We start from the raw sequence: 21,588 nt of genomic DNA, 5'->3' as shown, positions 1-21,588 counted from the left end.
TATAACCTGCTCCTTGTTCCCTGTTTCTGGGGTAAATAATTCACCATTTTTATAAGAGAGATAAGACTAGGCTCGTGGGAGCCAGGAGAGATTGGAGAGATGACGAAAGCTGTGTGTTTTATCCCGGGACTCTGGCAAGCTGCCCTCCCTGAGCTGGGATCTTGCCTTTTTTTTCCTGGACACAGAAATGCCTGGCTCTGCAAAAAGGTCTCCTTTTATTTTTAAGGTTTTATAGTTTTTAGAGCAGTCTTAGGTTCACAGCCAAGTTGAGGGGAAGGTACAGTCCCCATACACTCCCTGCCCCCCACATGCACAGCCTCCTCATTATCTACACCCCCCACCCCCACCAGAGGGTGCATTTGTTACAACTGATGAGCCTGCACTGACACACACTAATTACCCAAAGTCTATAGTTTACATTAGAGCTCACTCTTGGTGTGCATTCCATGGGCTTACATAAATGTGTCATGACGTGAAGCTGCCCCTATGTATCATACAAGAGTGTTTCCCCTGCCCTAAAAACCCTCTGTGCTCCCAGAAAGGCCTACCTTTAATCTTGGAAATGAGTTTCCAGGGTGAGTTTCTAGCCTTTTCCAGCCTTCCCAACCCCTGTGGCTATGGTCATGGCCCTCTGGGCACAGAGCCCCGGGCACCATAGACTGGCTGTTTCCACTGGGACCCACGTCCAGTATTTCACTTATTCTGGGTCCTCTCTGCCCAAGGCCCAAACCAAACGGGGATTGATAACCCAGCGCCAACCGGCCCTCGAAGAATCTCCTGTGGACGGTCAGAAACTTGCTGAGAAGAAGGAGGCAGGTGACCAGGGGTCCAGCCCCTGCTGTTGGCAGTGAACTGTGCAGCCAGCTAATTTCCTGCATCCGGCTGGGAAGGGCCACAAGTGACCGCTTGAACAACGCTGACCCCCTAGGAAATACAAGACTCAAATCTCCCCCACCTCAAGGGAGGGGCAAATTGAGTGAAAGAGAAGAAACATTTAATTACAAAACAAACAAACAAAAAAAACTTTGGTATTCCTGCTGTTCTCATCAGAAGGGCTGGATTAAAATATACAATTCAAAATAACAATTTAAATCAGGAAATAAGTGTAAGGACGTCCCAATTTTCACACAGAAGGTGCTGTGATAATTTTGGGGAAACCCACCTTTCCCCCAGGAGGTGAAACGGCCATCCCCAGCTGGCGGGGAGCAGGAGGGATCAGGCTAAGCGTGGGGGCTGCTGGCACTCGGAGGAGGGGAGAACCCTGAGCTGCTGCCCCCAGGGCCACTCGCCCTGCTCCTGGCCAGGCAGCTGTCAGCCTCAGGCGAACTGTGCTCAGTCCCCCCACCCCACTCCCTCTTTCCTCCTCGCCCGTCTCTCTCATGCCCATGAGGCCCCCCTGGCACCAGCAGCATCCAGGACTCTGCTCACTTTCAGGTGCAGAAACTCCATCTGGGAAGGTGGCTTGAAGGAAGGAGAAATGGTAGGAGATGGAAGGTTAAAATAACTCTGCCACGGTGGCTAACGTTAAGAGACCCTTGGAAGCACAACATTTGCTCAGCACTAGGTAGACAAAGCAGATGCTAGCAAGGTTCCCGCCCTCCTCCTCGGTGTTTCTCAGTGAAGACCTGGGAGAGAGAAAAGCCCGGGCACGCAATGAGAGTGAATACGGTAACCTGCTCCTTTGCTGGTTGGAGCGCTGGACTTGGGACTTAGGAGTGCCAGACGGGTCCACTGGGAGCCGCATCTGACCTGCCCTGAGATGTAGGTGAGAGAGGAGATTGGCTCACATCCCGGGGAAGACAACCTGGGACTGGGGCGAGGACGGGACACACTGCCCGACCTCACGGGAGCCGGAGCCGCAGGCTCTCCCCTGCGAGAAGCAAGGGACTAAGCGAATGGGGGCCTTGGGGTTCTGACTGACCCTTTGTTCCTGGTTATTCAAAGTGGACCTCCAAGGAGAAGTCAGAGCAAAGAAGTTACTGCCAAGCAGGTATGGTTTTTGTTTCTTCCCCTTTTGCTGCGCCCCCCCCCCCCCCGCCCCAATCCCCCTCCATGCAAAGGAAGTGTGGGAACACAACTGCATCGTGTCGGAGGCCAGCACCCCAGCGGCCCTGCTGCTGTCCACAGGATGCAGGGGACCACGAGGACAGTCACTCACTACTGAGTCCCGTTCACGAGGCGCCCTGGCCCTGCGTTGGCCTCCGAGAGACATAGTCGCGGTGGCCACCTCAGGCGGGAGCTGCTGGGAGTCGAGCAGACAGTCAGGCCCTCGGTGTCGTGGAGCTGGAATCTCCTCACCCAGAAACCCGCTGGGACTGGGAGCCGGGAACCCCTGGGCCTGGGCTCCCCTCGTCCTCTGGGTCTCCGTGGGCACCTCTGGAACCAGCGCTGAGTTCTGGCAGCGTGACCGTCGCAGGCCTCACGGCTCAGGGGGGGACCCTCAGACGCTCTGCGCATCCCGGGGGCAGCGGTGGTTTGGACCCGAGAGCTCTGAGGAGAGGAGCCTGGTCCCACTGACCCGAGCCTCTTCCTCTTGTGCTCAGCTCCCCCGAGTCCCTCTTCTCCCCATGTCACAGCCCGGCCTGCGACAGGCTGTGCCCAGGTGCCTTGCTCTCAGTCGCCTCTGCATTGGATGGTGAGGTGTCACCTCTGGGGTCACTGGACCTTGACTCAGTGGGTCGGCTGTGGCAGGACTGTCCCCTCCCACACGGAGAGTCATACCCTCTGCTGCTGGGAAGGCCAATGGTCACCAACAAGAGGACCCTCTGGGGTGGGCGTTTGGTCTCTAATCAGAGTCTAAAATATTCTGAGCAAAGCCCAGCCAATGTAGCCCAGTGGTTGAGCATCTGTGGACTTATGAGCCAGGAGGTCACGGTTCATTCCTTGGTCAGGGCACATGCCTGGGTTTCAGGCTCGGCCTCCTACAGCCAGGCAATGATTCTTTCTCATCATTGATGTTTCTCTCCCTCCTCCTTCCTCTATGAAGCTATATATATATGTGGTTTTTTTTTTCCCCTGAGCAAGGCCTCAGAGGCTAGTACTTATTTGATTAGCTGGTTAATAGGAATGATAATTTTTCCGTACACCGAATTTTTTTAGTTAAAATATTTTAGTTAAAATGTTTTAGTTATATAGCAACTACTAATACAATGATATAAATACATATAAGATAAAAATAAAATAAGTAAAAACATTAAAACATAATAAATAACTTAAGAAAACTTTAGTTTTATATATATCAAGTTTTATTGCTCACTCATTAGGTATTATCTATAGTTGCTTTTGCTCTACAACAGCAAAACTGAGTAGTTGCAAAAGAGACAGTGTAGCTACCAGAACACAAAATACTAACTATCTGGCCCTTTAGAGAAAATGTTTGCCAACTCCTAGTCTCAAGCCATTCCTCTATCATGGAATAAACTAGAGGCCTGATGCACAAAATTTGTGCAAGAGTAGGTCTTCCTTCCGCCAGCGGCCTGCACCGGCTTCCCTTTGGCATCCGGACCTGTGCTTCTCCTTGCAGAGGGAGGCCCCGCCCACCTGCCACAGCCTGCCGGTGGGTGTCCTGGGCCTCCCTCTGTGGGGCGATGGCCAAGACCCTGACCAATCGCATCACACTCGCCTTGGCTGGCCTGGTGCCAGTGGGTGTCATAGCGTGGTCCTGGATGGTCGTCCAGATCGTCATTCAGATGGTCGTTCCACTGTTCAACCATTCAGTTGATTTTCATATTATGCTTTTATTAGAGGGAGGCCTGGTGCATGAAAACTTCATGCATTGGAAGAGGGTCCCTCGGCCTGGCCTGCCTCTTCTCACAGTCTGGGAGCCCTCAGGGGCAGGAGGCAACCCGGAAATCAGGGGAAGGCGATGTCCCCATCACAGCTCTGCTGCTGCCACTGCTGGCAGTGCAAGCCTTGGCCGGCCCTGGTTACCTGAGCCTCAAGCAGCCCTGGGCAGCTGGGCAGCCGACATCCGAGGCTTGCCTGCACATTGGGCCGGCCCTGGGTGGCTGGGCAACTGAGCAGCTGCATCAAGGTGTGAAGGAGTACTAACTAGCGTTCTCTGCTGGTGGGAGTATAAACTGGTGCAGACACTGTGCAGGGCACAGTATCTAAAATTAAAATGCACACATCTCATGATGTAGCAATTCAATGTCTCAGCATATTCTCTAGAAAAACACTCGCACATGGGCACAAGAAGGCACATACAATGAGGTCATTGTAGCATTTTGGTAGGAGTGGAATCTTGGAAACAGCTTACATGCCTATGAATAGGGTAATGGCTAAATATTAGTAAAAGGATTGTACTCTGTGCAGTACCGTGTAGCAGTTAAAATTGAGATAGAGCTACAGATTGATCTGGACAGTCTCCATGTGGAATATGGATATGGAAAGTTTATTGAGTGGAAAAACAGAATGAGAATATGACATCTAGTTTATTAGTACATATAAGTATATTTGAAAGCAAACGAGACCATCTGGCAATACATACACCAAATGGATATATGAGTTTCTTTAGGGGAGGATGGCAGGATGGCTAAGGCGAGTTCTGCTTTACCTGTACTGCTTTTTCATTCTTATAGGGAGCATGTCATAAGTTATAATTTTATAAAACTATTACCTAGTAACAATAGTTTAGTCAGCTCTGTGTTGCCTGTCATATCCTATAAAATCCTATCTAATAAAGAGGGAATATGCAAATTGGCATTCATGCCATCACAAAGATGGAGGTGCCCATAGCCACAAGATGGAGGCCCCCAGTCCCCTCAGCCTCGTCGGAGTCCCACAGTCCTTTCAGCCCATCCAGGGGGGCAGCAGGTGCACAGTGCAGCCAGACCCGCCCTCAGTCCCCCAGCCACCCAGGGCCGGCCCAGGGTGCAGGCAAGCCTCGGATGTTTTTTTTTGTTTTGTTTTTTTCTTAATACTAATTCTTTGATATACATATGCTAAATATTCTAAGTCTGTAATTTGTTTTTTAAACTTTGTTTACATTCTGCTTTTAGTCAATAGAAGTATTTACTATTATTGTTATGCTGTTGTTATTTTGATATAGTTGAAGTTACTCATTTTCTCCTTTATGAATTTTGCTCTTATGATCTTATTGAAGAAAGAGCTATCTCAGCTTCCAAACTTCCAATGACATTTAGCATACTCTCCTCTAATACTTCTATCATTTAAAAACTAGGTCATCAGTCTACCTGGAACTTATTTCTCTAAATTATCCCAATAGCCATTTATCGAAGTATCTGTCCTTTGCCAACCCACTTCAAAAAATTTGAAATGCCAGATGACAGCTACTAGGGACTCTACCCATGCCCAAATTTTGTGCACTGGGCCTCTTGTATTATATATGTATAACAAGAGTTTCTTTCCTCTCTAATCTTTACACAGCCTAATATATATTGGTCTTTCTTAGCATCCCAACACAATGCTGAATAACAGCCATGAGAAAGATTAGTCTCAGGGCTGACATAGCTGTGTGGGTTGTACATGGCACAATTCTGGAGGTACTATTTACATTGATATTTCTTAGGTATTCTTGTCATGCTCCTGATTTTCATCCATTTTTATTATATGCTGTGAACTCATATTTCTTGGAGACTTCTCTGCAGGATTCTCAGAGGCTGGGGTTGTATAAATATCTGTGGGACTCTTCTTGCATACAGGGGCCTGTGGTGTGATATGAAGGGGACAACATCCAGGACTTGCTCTTCCATCTCTCGTACCTCCTGAACGTCTGTGAAACATTGAAATAGCAAACTAAATGTCTAACTGAAAATTAAGATGAAGATACACATTTAAACCCCTATGTAATATAGGAAACCATCCTCCTGGGTCTCTAAGAATGCCAAACAAGGAGTCCAACTACAGAACCTTAGGCAATGAGAGCCTTGCACAGGCATGTGAGAGACAGGGAGTTCGGTCAGCGGTCAGTGCACCCTGTTAAATATTGGGAGAGGGCACAGGGTGTACTTTAGAACTGGGCTGACCCCAGCTCTCAACCCTGATCCAGTCTAGGAATGAACTTTCCGACCCCTCGGAACTGATGACGGTGTCCCGGGAAACACAAAGGCCAACTTTCCTTTATGGCCCTGAAGGTAACAGCTGGCCGCTCGTGTTTTCGATAGCACCTGCTCTCCCAGGTCCCTCTGGGTCTTTCCCAGCCAGGACCAAGGAGGGGAGACTTTTGCTCACACTATTCGACCCACTTCAAAAAAATTTAAAATATAGGACTTCATCTTATCCCCAGGAGTTTTGTGACAGAAATTTAATTGACATGGGACGTGCACAGTTGGAAGATTGGCAATAAAGGAAAAAGAAAAGACGTTCTGTCACTTAGAGCCTTCCTGATGTGGACACACGTCAGAGCCCCGGTGTCTTCGTGTGTGAAAGGGGAAATCAGAGCTGCCCCGCCCTGCTCAACACGGGATAGGCCTGCTCTGGCGACCTCGCAAGGAAATGATGATTTTGAAATCATTCTGTAAACATCAAAACCTGTGTAATGCGAGTTAATGAATTAACCAAGCTTCTCCCTTCATTAAACAAAGTCAACAGTTTTATAAGCTTCACTGTTGACTTCTAGAAATTCAATTCGAATGTAATTTCCCTTTACCTGCTTTGTTTCCTTTTCATCCTCTGAAATACATATTTAGTATATGAATACAGAAGTTCTGCTACACACACATACACATATATGGATATGTTTGTAGTTATATACATATTATAAAATATGTATATTATGCATATCCTTATAAGACATATATAAAACATATGTGGGCACATATTATAATCCTGCTGTATCCAAGAGTTTCTATCACTAAAATCATTATTTTCTACCATTTTCCCCCCTTTCACTTAGACCCTTTGTTGCTTCAACTCAAAATTGTCCATTCTCTCTCCTCCCCTAATCTCAGTGGCCTGGGTCCAAAGCCTTTTGATTTAACTCATTTGAGAATCAAATGTTACCTGCCTCTCCCCTGCACACCCCTTTCCTGGGAAGGGCTGTCTGTGTCACCCCCAGGTGTATATTGACTTTCAACAACAATTTGTGATGCCAGTCATTTCACATGCTGTGTGATCACTGTATTTCCCAGATCCTGAAGATGTTTCTATGGCCATACCCTCTGCCCACCCTCGGTCATCTCCCTCACAACCTTTTTGTGTGTGGCCGTTTCCCTGATGGGTGGCTGGATTCCCACATCCTTGCTACTCCAAGTGCGCCCTCTGGGCCACAGCGTCAGCACCTGCTGGAAAGGCAGGAGCTCAGCCCAGCCCAGACCTGGGGACTGACTGCAATGTGTGTCTGACCAGCCCCAAGCGACTTGTGTGCACAGTCCAGTTGGAGAATCCCTGTCTCGGGCTGTAAGCAGCTCTGGGTGCCCACAGCCGTGGGGATTCTGAAGCAGACACGCGGGAAGGAAGGCAGCAGTCAACCATTGCCATGGACACAGCCTCACAGGAATTCAACTGTGGCTAAAAACTGAGGTCAAGTGGGATCAAATACAGCTTCCCTGGCCTGGTCACCAGGTTACTCCTCACAGAACTGCTTCTCACTGCTGTTGCTGCTTTCCTCTTTGCTGCTTCTCTGCCTGGGGCTCCTGCTTCCTTGTGGCTCTCCCACTTCACGTTCTGCCCTTGCTCCATGGGTGTGAGACCTCCTGGGTGAGGCCAGGCGGGAACCTGTGGGCACTCACAGCATTAACACTTTAGCTTCTCTTTTAGTATTCTTTATCAACATTTATTTAGTCACAAGTGATTATTTTTTAAATTCTGGTAAAATAGCACATAACATTGTACACTTAAACCATTTTTATGTGTACTATTCAGTAATGTTATGTATACTTACATTGTTGTGCAACTGGTATCCAATCTTTTTATACCTCTACTAGTGCCTGGCCTGCACCCTCTAGCAATCTGGGACCTCTCGGGAGATGCCTGCCTGCCTGATTGCCCCTAACCACCTCTGCCTGCCTGCCTGATCACTCCTAACTGCCTCTGCCTCAGCCCCGCCACCACGGCTTCATCTGGAATGACGTCTGGAAGGTTTTTCCGGCTGTCCAGGCTCATTAGCATATTATGCTTTTATTATTATAGATACCATGGAGAGGGAAGTAATAGCTTTTTCTATCATGCTAAAAAATAAAAGCTTATTTGATGTGTATCTTTGCAAAACCTCAGGTCTCACTTTACAATTCTCTTCTGTCCAAAGTTCACTCTTCTCTCCTCAGAGCTGCCAGAGGGAAAAGTAGGTTCAATCCTTGCCACTCAATCGCGATGACAGAGTTAGCAGAGTGGCGAGAGGCAGGGCAGGGTCAATGGCAGCACGTTAAGGGCAGGGCCAACAACCTGCCCTGCAGATCAGCGGGAGGGCCTCTCTGAAGACTTCTGTTTTTTTTTTAATATTGTCTAAAGTTTTACATATGTCTCCATTTCCCCCAATTGATCCCCCCCTCAGCCATTCCCACCCCGGGCTAGCCCCCACTGCCCAGTGTCTGTGTCCATTGGTTATGCTAATATGCGTGCATTCAAGTCCTTTGGTTGCTCTTTAACTCCTCCTCCCCTATCATTTGTCTCTAGATCGATCTATTCTTGCTCATCAAATTATGTTGATCATTATATCCCACAGATGAGTGAGATCATGTGATATTTATCTTTCTCCGACTGGCTTATTTTGCTTAGCATAATGCTCTCCAGTTCCACCCATGCTGCTGCAAATGGTAAAAGACTTCTTGTTTTGCCACTTTCGTCAGGCATTTGTGCCTGACATCAATAATCAAACATAACTCAGAGGAGTCTGAGCAGGAAAGGCTGTGCTGCTGGTCTGAGCGGGCACCTCCCCTGGAGACTCCAGCGGCTCATGAGGCTGAGTGAACAGGCACAACAGAACCCGGGCAGAGATGGACTTACATGAGCGAAGCCTAGGCTCTGGGCCCCTCCCTTACACAAGCTGCTTCCCAGGGCCATACACTTTTATAAAATATTAAAAAGCACGATAGTTAACCACAGTGGGTTTTAGATTAATTTTTACTTCCACTGTCAAGTTGTGGTGGGATGGCCGTGGGCAACTGGACATCAGGCTAAAGGTAGCTGAGCTGGAGGAGCATTGAGCTGTGTGTTTCCAGATGCTTGCAGTTACTTTCTAGTAGAGCTCATTCCCGCCAGCCATCCCGTGTAGAAATGGACCCCAAGAAGGCACACTCCACCTGGTCACCTGCCGTCATGACAGGGAGACAAGGAGCCCGAGGGGCCTCATAGCATCAGCACACCCTGAGGTGTCCAGGCTGAAGGAGGGGAATGAGGTTTGAAATGTATGAAGCCAGAACTCAATCTATGGAATATTCTTCCAGATAAGAAGACTCATGTGAAAACATCTTGGTAGAGGTGAGCTGCTTGACAACAATCCTCAACAATTGTGAAGATGAAATTTTTCTCTTTATCACAATAAAATGCAAAAAATGTTTAAAAATACGTGGTTTTTTTTTTGTTTGTTTGTTTTTTTAATTGATTTCAGAGAGAGAAAGGGAGAGAGAGAGCAACACCAATGATGGGAGAAACATCAATGATGGGAGAAACATCACCGATCGGCTGCCTCCTGCACGTGCCCTCCTAGGGATCAAGCCCGAAACTCGGACATGTGCCCTGACCAGGAATGGAATCGTGACCTCCTGGTTCATGGGTTAAAGCTTAACCATTGAGCCACACCAACGGGGCTAAAAAATAAAATAAATGCTAGAGGAAAGATTTTATCTATTTGTTCTTTATATGACATTTACAAAATCATACCACACACGTGGTGGCTTAAACAATATGAAATTCAGTGTCTTGCAGTTCTGGATGTTCGCAGTCCAAAGCCAGTGTCCTTGGGGTAAACTCGGAGTGTTGCCAGGCTGGCTCCTTGGAGGCTCTAGGGAACCTGCTCCCAGGGTTTTCCAGTGCCTAGCTGCCACCCAGCACAGCGAGGGCAGGAGTCGCCTCAGGTCAGCACAGCCTAACTGGTCATGAAATTCATACAAAACTGACCTGGCTGGCACACACCAGTCACCTAGTCACTGCCATTGTCCTGCCCGGGCCTCGTTCTCTAAGGATGACTGATGTAAGCGTAGGAAAGGATCAGAATTGGGGGTGCCAGTTGGCATCCCCCAACCCAGTTCAGACCTATTGCTAGCTGAACCCCATCTGTGTGAACCCTTAACACGACCCGGGTGATCAGAGCCCACTCAGGGTCCGGTTTCTGGAGGAGGCAGCACTCTAAAATGAGGAGAGAGACTAGAAAAGAGTTAATTTGGGACAAATGGGAGGCCAGGCAGGAGTCAACCTCTAGTGGGAAGACTACTAAGCTCTGGCCTTGCAATCCCTTTTATTGAGGCTGCTATGGGATACACCCATTACCCTTAAGCAGCTTTGGGAAACACTCAGAGCCCTTAGGCAGGTAATAAGTGGATTATCATATCAGTAAGGATTTACATGATTACAAGATGGGGAAGTTGCCTCAGTTACCATTGTCTCAATTAGATAGAGAGTGGTTGGCTCTGACCTTTCAGAGCTTCAAGGTTGACCAGCCTCTTTCTATTAGTGAGACAATGGTTGGTTTCCGGCACCATCTGTTTCCATTCTTTCTTGCCATGCAACAAGCCTCCCCAAAGCTTACAGGATTACAGCTGCCACCATTTCATTTTCTTCACAATTCTGTGTGTTGGCAGGGCTCCGTTGGGAGTTCTTCCACTCCACATGGCATCAGGTGGATGCTTTCCTGGGCTGGGATGTCCCAGAAGGCTCCCTCACATGTTCCGAGCTTGGCGGGGGGTGGGGGTGGGTGGGTAAGGGGGCGCCATGGCTGGGAGCCTGGGCAGCTGGGTCTCTCCCATGCGTGTCATCTCAGGGCTCTCTCTCTCCACATGGCCTCATTGTGTGGTCCCCCCAGCAGGGTAGCCAGACATTCTCACATGGTGATGTCGGCCTCCCCAAAGGGGAGAAGCAGAAGCTCCCAGGTCTTGTTATGATTCAGGCCTGGGAATGACACTGTCATTTCCCCACATTCTATTGCTTCAAGCAAGTCCAAGACCATCCCAGACTCATCCTGGAAGAGGACTGCATGAGGGTGGGGCTCGGGACGTGAGGTTTATTGGGGACCATCTTTGGAGAATATGTCAGAGTTCTCTACCTGGAGCTTCATAATATGAAAGAATGGACTATGGAAATTATTTAACAGAAAACTTATAGGCAAAACTAAGTAAAAGTCGTTCCAATATTAGAGAGTGGGATTCTGTCATTAATTCTAGTGCCTCCTTATTAAAGAATTGGGGAATGTTTAATCAGACACAGTTTAAATAGATGTCTCTCTTCAGTCTCTTTAGAGACATTTTTAAAAAATATTTTTATTGATTTCAGAGAGGAAGAGAGAGGGATAGAGAGATAGAAACATCAACGATGAGAGAGAATCATTGATCAGCTGCCTCCTGCATGCACTACACTGGGGACCCAGCCCACAACCTTGGCATGTGCCCTGACTGGGAATCAAACCGTGAACTCCTGGTTCATAGATCTACGCTCAACCCAGCTAAGCCGGCTGGGCTAGAGACATGCCTTATCTTCTTGGTGTGTGCCACCTACTGAGCTTCCATGATTGTAATTATGCACCACTTCCCTTCTAGGGACCAGGATTTATATTGATCACAGTGGGAGTGTCATCTCACTTTTCCTTTGTCCACAGTTGACCATTTATGTGCAGAATGTCTGCCAACCATCTCCGTAGCCCCAGATTCTGCTCTTCCTAGTGGCTCCTGACTGAAGCTGAAAAAGGAAGGCAGGTTGTTTTCCTCCAATGTGCACTCTGAAACAATACCTTGCATATAAAATGTCCTTTCCTGTGACAGTCTCTGCTTGTGGAACACTCTCTGTGACTCTGAGTAGTTGGTTTTGTTTTTTTGAGTAGGCCCTGGATTTCTGCCATGGAAATGATCTCCAGCTTTCGTAGATGGTTACCTCTCTCTTTATAGCAACCCCACCCACCCCCTTTCCCCCATGACAGGCCAGCTCTTGGGTCCCCAGTGGGGACAGCCTCAGTCCATTCCTGTCCAGCCCTTTCCTGACCTGAGGCTGTTTTACTCCTAGTCCCAGAGGGCCGGAAGCCAACCTGGAGGTGAGACCTGGAGAAAGCTGGAGCCACGATGACCCTGAGCACTGCCGCGAAGCAGACTCCACTCCGGGAAGGCCCTCCGCCAACGGCGAGGCGGGGGGCGGGGAGCCCCACATCTGCCGCGTATGTGGGGACAAGGCCACTGGGTATCACTTCAACGTCATGACGTGTGAAGGATGCAAGGGCTTCTTCAGGTAGAGTACCCTGCCACCTTCCCCACCGGCCACCCTGACCCCCTGGGCCCCATCCTACTGGGGCTCTGCGTTAGCCCCCTGGGCACCCGGGCTGCCGCTTGCCCGTCTCCCAGGTTCGCAGTGTGGGCCGGGGCCGTCCGGAGGCCTCCTCATTAGACTCAGGAGAGCCGTGTGCATCTCAGAGGAATCCTTCGTCTTCCGTCTTCCATCTTCCTTCCCGAGAAAGGTCTCCTTCTACTAAGACACCCCTTTGTCTCTCCACACCTTCTGAGTAAAATAGAAACTCAGTCTGTAAAAGAGGAAAGGGTGTGAACATCCCAAACGCAAGTGTTCGAATCAGTCTTAGAGAGCGGTTGTGAAGTAAGAACAGCATAAAATAAATGAAGAATGTGATAGAAAGCTCACCTAGAAACAGGCAAATAGTCCAACCATTTAAAGACTGAAAAGTCCCAGCACAGCGAGACAGGTGCACACAGAGGGCTCAGCTTGTCCCGCGGAAGGAAGAGAAGGGCGAAGCTCAGGGCAGGGCTCAGACCAGGAGGAGAAGGGGACCAGGAAGGGAGGGGTGGGGTGGGGGTGGGGGGGAGACAGAGAGGAAGGATTGTGAGGGGGCTCCGTTGGCCCCTGTGGAGGGCAGGGCATGCTGAGAGCAGCTCCCACCCGGGGGGGTCACCCTTGGGAGCCTCGGGCATTCTTAGGGCGGAAGCTTGACTTCCTGGAGGCCGGACAGAGGAATGGAAACAAACCCTAGAGCCAGGGCCCAGGCGCCCAGACATGGCAGGGGCGGGGCCCTCCACACCTCCGACCTCAGGGAAGATGGGCGCCCCCTCTTTTCCTGTGAGCCCCACCTGTCTCAAGGGACAGGCAGGCCCACAGAGGTGACAGAAGGGCAGGGAGAGGGAGGTGTGGCCTGTCCCCCGCCCACCACGGCCCCTTGTTCGCACAGGAGGGCCATGAAACGCAACGTGCGGCTGCGGTGCCCCTTCCGGAAGGGCACCTGTGAGATCACCCAGAAGACCCGGCGGCAGTGCCAGGCCTGCCGCCTGCGCAAGTGCCTGGAGAGCGGCATGAGGAAGGAGAGTGAGTGGCGGGGGTGCCCGGCGGGCTGGGGCCTCGGGTGTGTGTGTGCCCACGGGCACCACGGAAGCGTGTGCCCGAGCACGGGCCCCTGGGCAGCTCGTGGCCTGTGAGCGGCGGGCAGGCACACGGAGCGGGGCTTGCAGCCCATCTGCCCGCACCACAGCCCTCCGGGGACAGGACAGATGGGGGCACCTCAGGCTTCTGCGCTGGGTGGGTGGGCTTCTCCGGCCAGAGTCATGCCCTTCTCTCCCCTCAGTGCCCTTGTGACGTTTTAGGCAAATCGAGGGAGGTGAACTCGGGAGAGGGAAGCCAGAGGCTCCTTGGGAAGTGGTTGGGTTGGCATTTCTTGCTAAGCAGCGGCCCCAGCTTTCCAAGGGCTTGGAGGCCCGGAGAACCTGGGCGACTCTGAGGAGTCTTGTCGGTATCGAATGCAGAAAGGAATACATGCCACCAGGCGCCGGTTACTGAGCACTTACCACATTCCAGGGAGTGTAGGGGTGAATATATAGGGGCGGGCAAAAGTAGGGTTACAGTTTGAGTATATAAAATAGAGTTTATTCTTCTATTATTTATTTATTTAAATATTTTTTATTGATTTCAGAGAGGAAGGGTAAGGGAGGGAAAGAGTGGGGGTGAGAAACATCAATGATGAGAGAGAGTCATTGATTGGCTGCTTCCTGCATGCCCCACACTGGGGATTGAGCCTGCAACCTGGGCATGTGCCCTGACCAGGAATCAAACCATGACCTCTGGTTCATTGGTCAATGCTCAACCACTGAGCCACACCAGCCAGGCTATCATTTATTTATTATTCTATCATTCATACAACTGCAAACCTACTTTTGCCCACCCTCTTTTCTCTATCTATACACTGAGTGGCCAAATTATTATGATGATCTCTGAGGCCCGGTGCATGAATTTGTGCATGGGTGGGGTCCGACCAGCCTGGCCAGAGGGAAGGGGACATAGGCGGTTGGGCAGCCAGCCTGCTGGTTGAACTCCTGGTCGAGGGGACAATTTGCATATTAGCCTTTTATTATATAGGATTTACACTGAGTGGCCAGATTATTATGCATTCAGAGATCATAATAATCTGGCCACTCAGTATATATTCATATAGACCAGTGTTTCCCAAAGTGTGGTACGCATGCCCCCAGGGGTATGGGAAGAGTTTGGTGGGGGTACACGTTGCACCAGAGTTTGGTGGGGATATGCACTGCACCGTGTTTAGCTGCGCCTAATTCTATGTTCTTATGAGTACAAGGGGTACTCAGTGTTACAAAAATTATAGAAGGGGTACACATATGTCAAAAGATTGGGAAACACTGATATAGATGTATACATGTCGATGTATACATATGTGTGTGTGTATGTAGCTCCTACAAACATAACCAGGAGCTACAGTAGGCACCTCCCGTGCAATGAGCTACAGTAGGAGGTGAGCACCGCCACTCCAGATTACAAAGAAGAAAATTGAAGGCAGGAGGGGTTAAGGAGTTTACTCAAGGTCACTGATGTCACCAAACCCAGCTGTCACCAAACCCAGTTATCACTAAACCCAGCTGTCACCAAACCCAGCTGTCATTCAAACCTAGCTGTCACTCAAACCCAGTTGTCACTCAAACCCAGCTGCCACTCAAACCCAGCTGTCACCAAACCCAGCTATCACCAAACCCAGGTGTCACTCAAACCCAGCTGTCACTCAAACCCAACTATCACCAAACCCAGCTGTCACCAAACCCAGCTATCACCAAACCCAGCTATCACCAAACCCAGCTGTCACCAAACCCAACTGTCACTCAGACCCAGCTGTCACTCAAACCCAGCTGTCACCAAACCCAGCTGTCACTCAAACCCAACTATCACCAAACCTAGTACCTTTTGGTTCTGAAGCCAAGCGCTTCCCTCTGTTCCACAAAGTTGTCACAAACCCCGCAGTCGTGGGTAGCACACCGGCCGCACCTCATCCCTTTGCCCTCCCCCAAGCATTTCTCCAGAGGAGCCATTGCCCTCACGAGTCTGGGTTTCCCGTCAGCAGCTCTTCCCCTGCTGCTGCCTGTGCGGGCGGCCTCGCTCCCGCAGGCAGCTGAGCCTGCCCTGGCCGTCCCTGCAGTGATCATGTCGGACGCAGCCGTGGAGCAGAGACGGGCCTTGATCAGGAAGAAGCGAGAACGGATTGGGACGCAGCCCCTGGGAGCCAAGGGCCTGACTGCAGAGCAGTGGGCGATGATCCGGGAGCTGATGGACGCTCAGATGAAAACCTTTGACACCACCTTCGCCCATTTCAAGAACTTCCGGGTATGAGGCTTTACACGTGGCTCAGTGGCTATGCCGGCTCCTCCAAACCCCAATCCCATTCCCAGAAATCCCCCAAACTGGCCCCTGAAGCCAGCAGCAGCCCCGGGGGCTTGTTAGTTGGGAATGCAAGTTCTCAGACGCCCCTAGGCTCCAATTCAGACACCGGAGGCTGGGCGCAGAGCCGGTATTTTGACAAGACCCCCGGGGGTTCCGACACATGCTCGGTTTGAGAACCTTTGCTTCCTCCTTCTGCAGCAGGTGGGAACCGGGCCTGAGCCATCAGTGGAGTCTCAGAAGCTGAGCTGTCGGGGATTGCAGGGGTTCAGGGTTTAATGAAAACAGGGCCGGGCCTGCTGGGGGTCTGACATCTGTGAACTGGTTTTACTGATTCCAGAAACATTAGTGACCTCAGCGCCGTCAGCCACGTCTCAGCTCTGCACCCTCTCCCCTTCGATGCTCACAGTGTCCTGGGAGACTGCTTGGCTCAGGAAACTGGGAGCCGGGGCCCCCAGGAGCCTGTCCTTTTCATCTGTAGACCCAGACCCTTCCCTGGGTCTCCCAACTATAAGGCGGGGGATGCTTGGGGCACAGCTAAGGAATTGGCCCTGTCACCCTCCCCAGGGGCAGGAAGTAAACCCATGTCTGATGGCGCAGGGATGTGAGGGACCATCAATTCACAGATCCAGAAAGTGCACCACCTGAGGGAGACCAGGGAGAAGCAGCAAGTGCTGTGTGTGTGTGTGTGTGTGTGTATATGCGCGCGCGTACATGCTTCTGCCTTCATCCTCCGAAGCCTGCCGCTGTGGGTGCCCACCTGGGGCCTGTGTGGTACCCTGTTGGGGAGAATACATGATGTTTATCTCTCCTCTCTCCGCCTCCTCTCAATTCCAGCTGCCGGAGGTGCTCAGCAGTGGCCACGAGCTCCCAGGCTCTCCGCAGACTCCACTCGGGGAAGAAGCTACCAAGTGGAGCAAGATCCGAGAAGACCTGTCCCCCCTGAAGGTGGTCTCCCTGCAGCTGCGCGGGGAGGACGGCAGCGTCTGGAACTACAAGCCCCCGGCCGAGGGCACCGGGAAGGAGATCTTCTCCCTGCTGCCTCACATGGCCGACATGTCCACCTACATGTTCAAAGGCATCATCAACTTCGCCAAGGTCATCTCCCACTTCAGGTGGGACGCGGGGGCTGGGCGGGGGGTGGGCATGGGGAGGAGCAGACAATGGCCGATGGGTTCAAAGGCTCTGGGACAAGTGGGGAAACCGAGGCAGGAAGTATGAGGCCAGGGACCAGAAGCCAAGGCGTCGGCTGTGGGTCAGCGGCTGTGCAGGGAGTTGGAGGGGAGGGGGCTAGGCTGGAAGGGACGCCAAGCCCCATCTTCCCGTGGGGAGTCCCTGAGGTAGGAGAGGCTGGAGGAAGGGGCAGGAGAGGTGACCTGCTTGGCTGGGTCGTGAGGGGCAGAGGTTGGAGAAAACCAAAGCAACTGGAGTCATCCTCACGGCAGGAGCCCATCCCCCCTGCCCTCTCCCCCGATCTCTGGATTGTGGGAGAGGGGCTGGCCAGGGGCGGCTCCCCTCCCAGCCTCTCCCCCTCCCCTCCCCGCTGCCAGGGACCTGCCCATCGAGGACCAGATCTCGCTGCTGAAGGGCGCCGCCTTTGAGCTGTACCAGCTGAGGTTCAACACGGTGTTCAACGCGGAGACCGGCACCTGGGAGTGCGGCCGGCTGTCCTACTGCCTGGAAGACCCCGCAGGTGCCCAGAGCCGCCGGCCTGCCCCGGGCGGAGGGAGGGGGCCGGCCGGGAGGGGAGCGGAGCCGCGCCAGGATGTGCGTGTCCTGGGCCCGCGGGGCAGAAGGCCTCGGTGAGGGAGGCCCGGGCTGGGCCCTCACGCCGCACCCACCCACCCACCCACAGGGGGCTTCCAGCAGCTCCTGCTGGAGCCCATGCTCAAGTTCCACTACATGCTGAAGGAGCTGCGGCTGCGCGAGGAGGAGTACGTGCTCATGCAGGCCATCTCCCTCTTCTCCCCAGGTGGGGCCCACGGCCGCCGGCCCCCCTGCCCCCCAGGCCTGCTCCCACCCCCGCAGCTTTTAGCTCCCCCCACTCCCTGCTCTCTCGTCCTTGCCCCTCCTCTCCCCTCTCTCTCATCTCCTCCCCTTTCCTCCCCTCCCCTCCCCTCCCTTCCCCTCCCCAGGGAAGGTCCTACCCGGTGGCTTTGCCCCTCTCACTGCGCAGCCAGGGTAGGGCCCTGCTGGTTTCTCCTGGGCCTTCCCTCGGGGTGGGGTGGGGTGGGGGTGGGGGTGGGGATAGGGGTGGGGGATGTGTGATGCCAGTCCTCCTGGCGCTCCCCTCAGTTCCCTGCCCGGGGTCTCTGCTCGGGAAGGCGCTGCCAGGCAACGCGCCCTCCCTGGGCTGGGAGCGTTGCCCATGGCCGCGCGGGCACTCACCGTTCCCTCCGCACAGACCGCCCCGGGGTGGTGCAGCGCAGCGTGGTGGACCAGCTGCAGGAGCGCTTCGCCATCGCCCTGAAGGCCTACATCGAGCACCACCGCCCGCAGCCCGGCCACCGGTGAGCAGCCGCCGGGCGGGTGAGGGGTGCCCCCCGCCTGCCAGGCCCCTGTCCTGGTCTTCTGGGAGAGCCGGCTGGAGGTTCTCTGGGGCAGGCTCTGAGGGCCAGGGCTTTGGGGCCCTGAACTGGGACCTCACGGAGGTCTCCTGACCAGTCAGCCTGGGCTCCAGCCCCACAGCGAAGGGCCCGAGGCCGCGCCCCACGCCCCGGACCTTGCTGCTGAGGCCCAGCTCACGTCTGCCCCAGCCTTCCCTTCTGTGGTTGGCACAGCCAGGCAGTCTCCTGAGGCTCCACAGGCGCTCTCTCTCTCTCTCTCTCTCTCTCTCTCTCTCTCTCAACACATTTTATTGAATTTTTACAGAGAGGAAGAGAGAGGGATAGATCAGCTGCCTCTTTGCACACCCCTTACTGGTGATGTGCCCACAACCAAGGCACATGCCCTTGACTGGAATCGAACCCGGGACCTTTCAGTCAGCAGGCCGATGCTCTATCCACTGAGCCAAACTAGTTTCGGCAGGGTCTCTAGCAATAGCCAGCAATGACCACCTGGTAAGAAAGATACGACAATAACGACTATAATAGTACACCTATAATAGCTGTCACGTACTGGGAAGTGCCAGCCCCCCTGCCAAGCCGTTTACAGGAACTATCACTGTTCGTCATGAAAACAGCACCACCCAGTGGTGCCACCGCCCTCCTGCAGGGACGGAGGCGCAGGTGGGGCTGGCAGTGGCCCAAGTCCACAGCCCACGCTCTGAGCACTGCCTGACGCCTCCCAGAACAAGGACAAGCAAACCAGGCGGGAAATCCTTCGTCTGTTCTCTGCCACCCACGGGAGGAAGGCTCCTAGGGCTTGGCCAGACAGCGGTTTCCACCCTTCCCGGGGCCTCAGCGGCCCACAGGCTCCAGCCATGAGGCCGAAGGCCAGCGGGTGTATGCTGGTGTCAGCGTATGCCCGCCTCTGCTTGGCCTGCCCTGGCTTTCTGTGGAGCTCAGGATCTCGGGGTGTTGCAGTGGCTGTGTCTTCATTTGCTCAGTCCTCCCCTGTGCGGGGCTAGGAGGCATCCTGGGGAAACAGAGGCACGAGATCCCAGACTGGATCCAGAAGGGATCTTTGTCTGCAACCCCTGCTTCCATAGCCCCTGCACTCGATCCTCGCCCCTGCACTCGATCCTCACCCCAGCCATTAGCCGACGCAGGGACTTCCCCACAAATGGGCCTGTGCGCTTGGTGCCTGAAATACCTGCGTGTTCCCACGGGTATCTCCCGCACACAGAGGCCAATGGGGGTACAGCACCTCCAGACCCCCGGGCTGCCCCACCTTCTCGCCCACGGGGCAGAGAGACAAGCTTACGTAATTCAACGGAGCCTTTCCCTGGGCTGACTCCAAACGTTCTGAGATGAAGACCCCCAAGCTTGGGCGACTTCAGGGTGGTCCCAGGGCAGTAGGTGCGGCCAGGATGGGCCGCACCCCAATCCCCCCTCTGGCCGGCCCGCAGGTTCCTGTTCCTGAAGATCATGGCCAGGCTCACTGAGCTCCGCAGCATCAACGCCCAGCACACCCAGCGGCTGCTGCGCATCCACGACATCCACCCCTTCGCCACGCCCCTCATGCAGGAGCTGTTCAGCATCTCGGACGCCTGAGGAGCTGCACCGGGGGTTGGGCAGATGGGCACCGCCGACAGCTGACCAGGCCCCGCAGGTCCTGCCTCCTCGGGGAACTCGGGACAGCTCTGACGGAGCTGGCTAGAGGTCCCCAGGAAGGGGTCAGGGGCCCTCAGCCCCAGCTCAGTCTGTGGACAGCAAAGCCATGGACCCTTATACATGAGAGAGCCTGGGCCCGAAGGCAGAGCCTATGAAGAGGCAAGGCCGCCACCCCATCCGAAAAGGCCCCGCGGTCTGGGATTTGGTGGTGGGAAAGCAAGAAGGAGGATGGCGCTGGGCCCTCTGAGGGTCTGGGCCCACGCTCATGAGCCTCGTGGGTTTTTTCGCGGCTGTTACTGGTCCCCTGTCTCCTCCTTTGCACTCACTCTCTCCCGCAGCCTTGTCCTGAACTGCTCGTGAGCTCCAGGCCCCTGTCCGTCCGCAGGAGCATTAGTGTCCATGGGAGTCTAGAGGCCGGAACGCCTGCACGTGTCAGCAGCTTGTGGTACCCACACTGTGTGTCCGTTCTTCCCTCCTCCTGGGTCTCGGCAGCCACGCACACATGTGAAGGACCAACAACACGCAGCCTGCTGTGTGGTATACACGCTGAACCGGACAGGGATCCTGACCTCGAAGAGTTGAGAGTTCAGTAAAGAAAACAAAGCAGATACACAGAGAACTTCGGTCAGGAGGAGAAGTGACCCAAGAAAATGGTGTGGGTGCCAAGCTGTGTTGGGGATCCCTGCAACATGAATGTACTCATGTGTGTGAGTTGGCGTAGGTCTGCTCCCCATCTGAGCTGGGGTTGGGGCTTGATCCTGAGCCCGAATGTTGGGGTGTGGACAGACAGTTAATAAATGTGCTGGATATGCATGTGTCTGCTTTGTTTAAAAACATTTGAGTAAAAACATTTTTGCTTATTACATTTTAACTAATTTTACATAATGCACTCCACACCTAAGGCTTAGTTAGCAAATATAATCCTGAGTTTATTGTCAAATTAAGGCAAGATGACTTAAATAATTAACTTTTGGCTAGATATTTAAACCTTTTCTCCCCCCCCCCCCTTTTTAAAAAAAATATATTTTATGATTTTTTACAGAGAGGAAGGAAGAGAGAGAGCTAGAAACATCGATGAGAGAGAAACATCGACCAGCTGCCTCTTGCACACCCCCTACCGGGGATGTGCCCGCAACCAATGTACATACCCCTGACTGGAATCGAACCTGGGACCTTTCAGTCCGCAGACCGATCTACCACTGAGTCAAACCGGTTTCGGCTTTTTCGCCTTCTTTTCTGGGGGATAGATAGATGTGGGGGTGAGAAAGCAGAAATGCCTTGTATATAATATGTAAATTTCTGTTTCTATTCTTTACTACTTATTTTACTACTAGGGGCCCAGTGCACAAATTTGTGCAACTTGAAAGGCACTGTGGGCTGCAAGGCTGTGGCAGGCCCAGGGGCGGGTCTTGGCCCATCCTCCCTGCACCCCTTGCCCTTTCCCAGGTGACCCTCGGTTCCCTGTCTGCGGCCCCACTCCCTCCGCTCTCACATGCCGACAGTGCCAGGCCTGCTTGCACCTGCTGATGGCACGAGCAATTGTGCCTGGTGCCAGCAGTGGGTGCAAGTGGTGGCTACTGCCCTGATCACCCCTCAGGAGCAGGAGGAAGTAGAG

General features: G+C 52.9%; 1 protein-coding gene across 1 annotated transcript; it reads left to right on the top strand.

Annotated features, from left to right (window-relative positions):
* The first annotated feature begins 1,734 nt into the window (after positions 1-1,734).
* NR1I2 (nuclear receptor subfamily 1 group I member 2) lies at positions 1,735-20,790 on the top strand. Its single transcript, XM_084871710.1, has 9 exons — positions 1,735-1,990; positions 12,109-12,327; positions 13,274-13,407; positions 15,521-15,705; positions 16,597-16,874; positions 17,310-17,452; positions 17,615-17,731; positions 18,164-18,269; positions 19,769-20,790. Exons 2-9 carry the CDS (start codon positions 12,296-12,298, stop codon positions 19,911-19,913), a joined length of 1,140 nt encoding a protein of 379 aa, XP_084727836.1. The 5' UTR covers positions 1,735-1,990; positions 12,109-12,295; the 3' UTR covers positions 19,914-20,790.
* The last annotated feature ends 798 nt before the right edge of the window (positions 20,791-21,588 follow it).

Source organism: Pipistrellus hanaki, assembly GCF_964339955.1.
Source record: "Pipistrellus hanaki genome assembly, chromosome: 2".
Lineage (NCBI taxonomy): Eukaryota > Metazoa > Chordata > Mammalia > Chiroptera > Vespertilionidae > Pipistrellus > Pipistrellus hanaki.
Note: the sequence above shows the minus strand (reverse complement) of the source record. Positions and strands in the feature narration are given on the sequence as shown.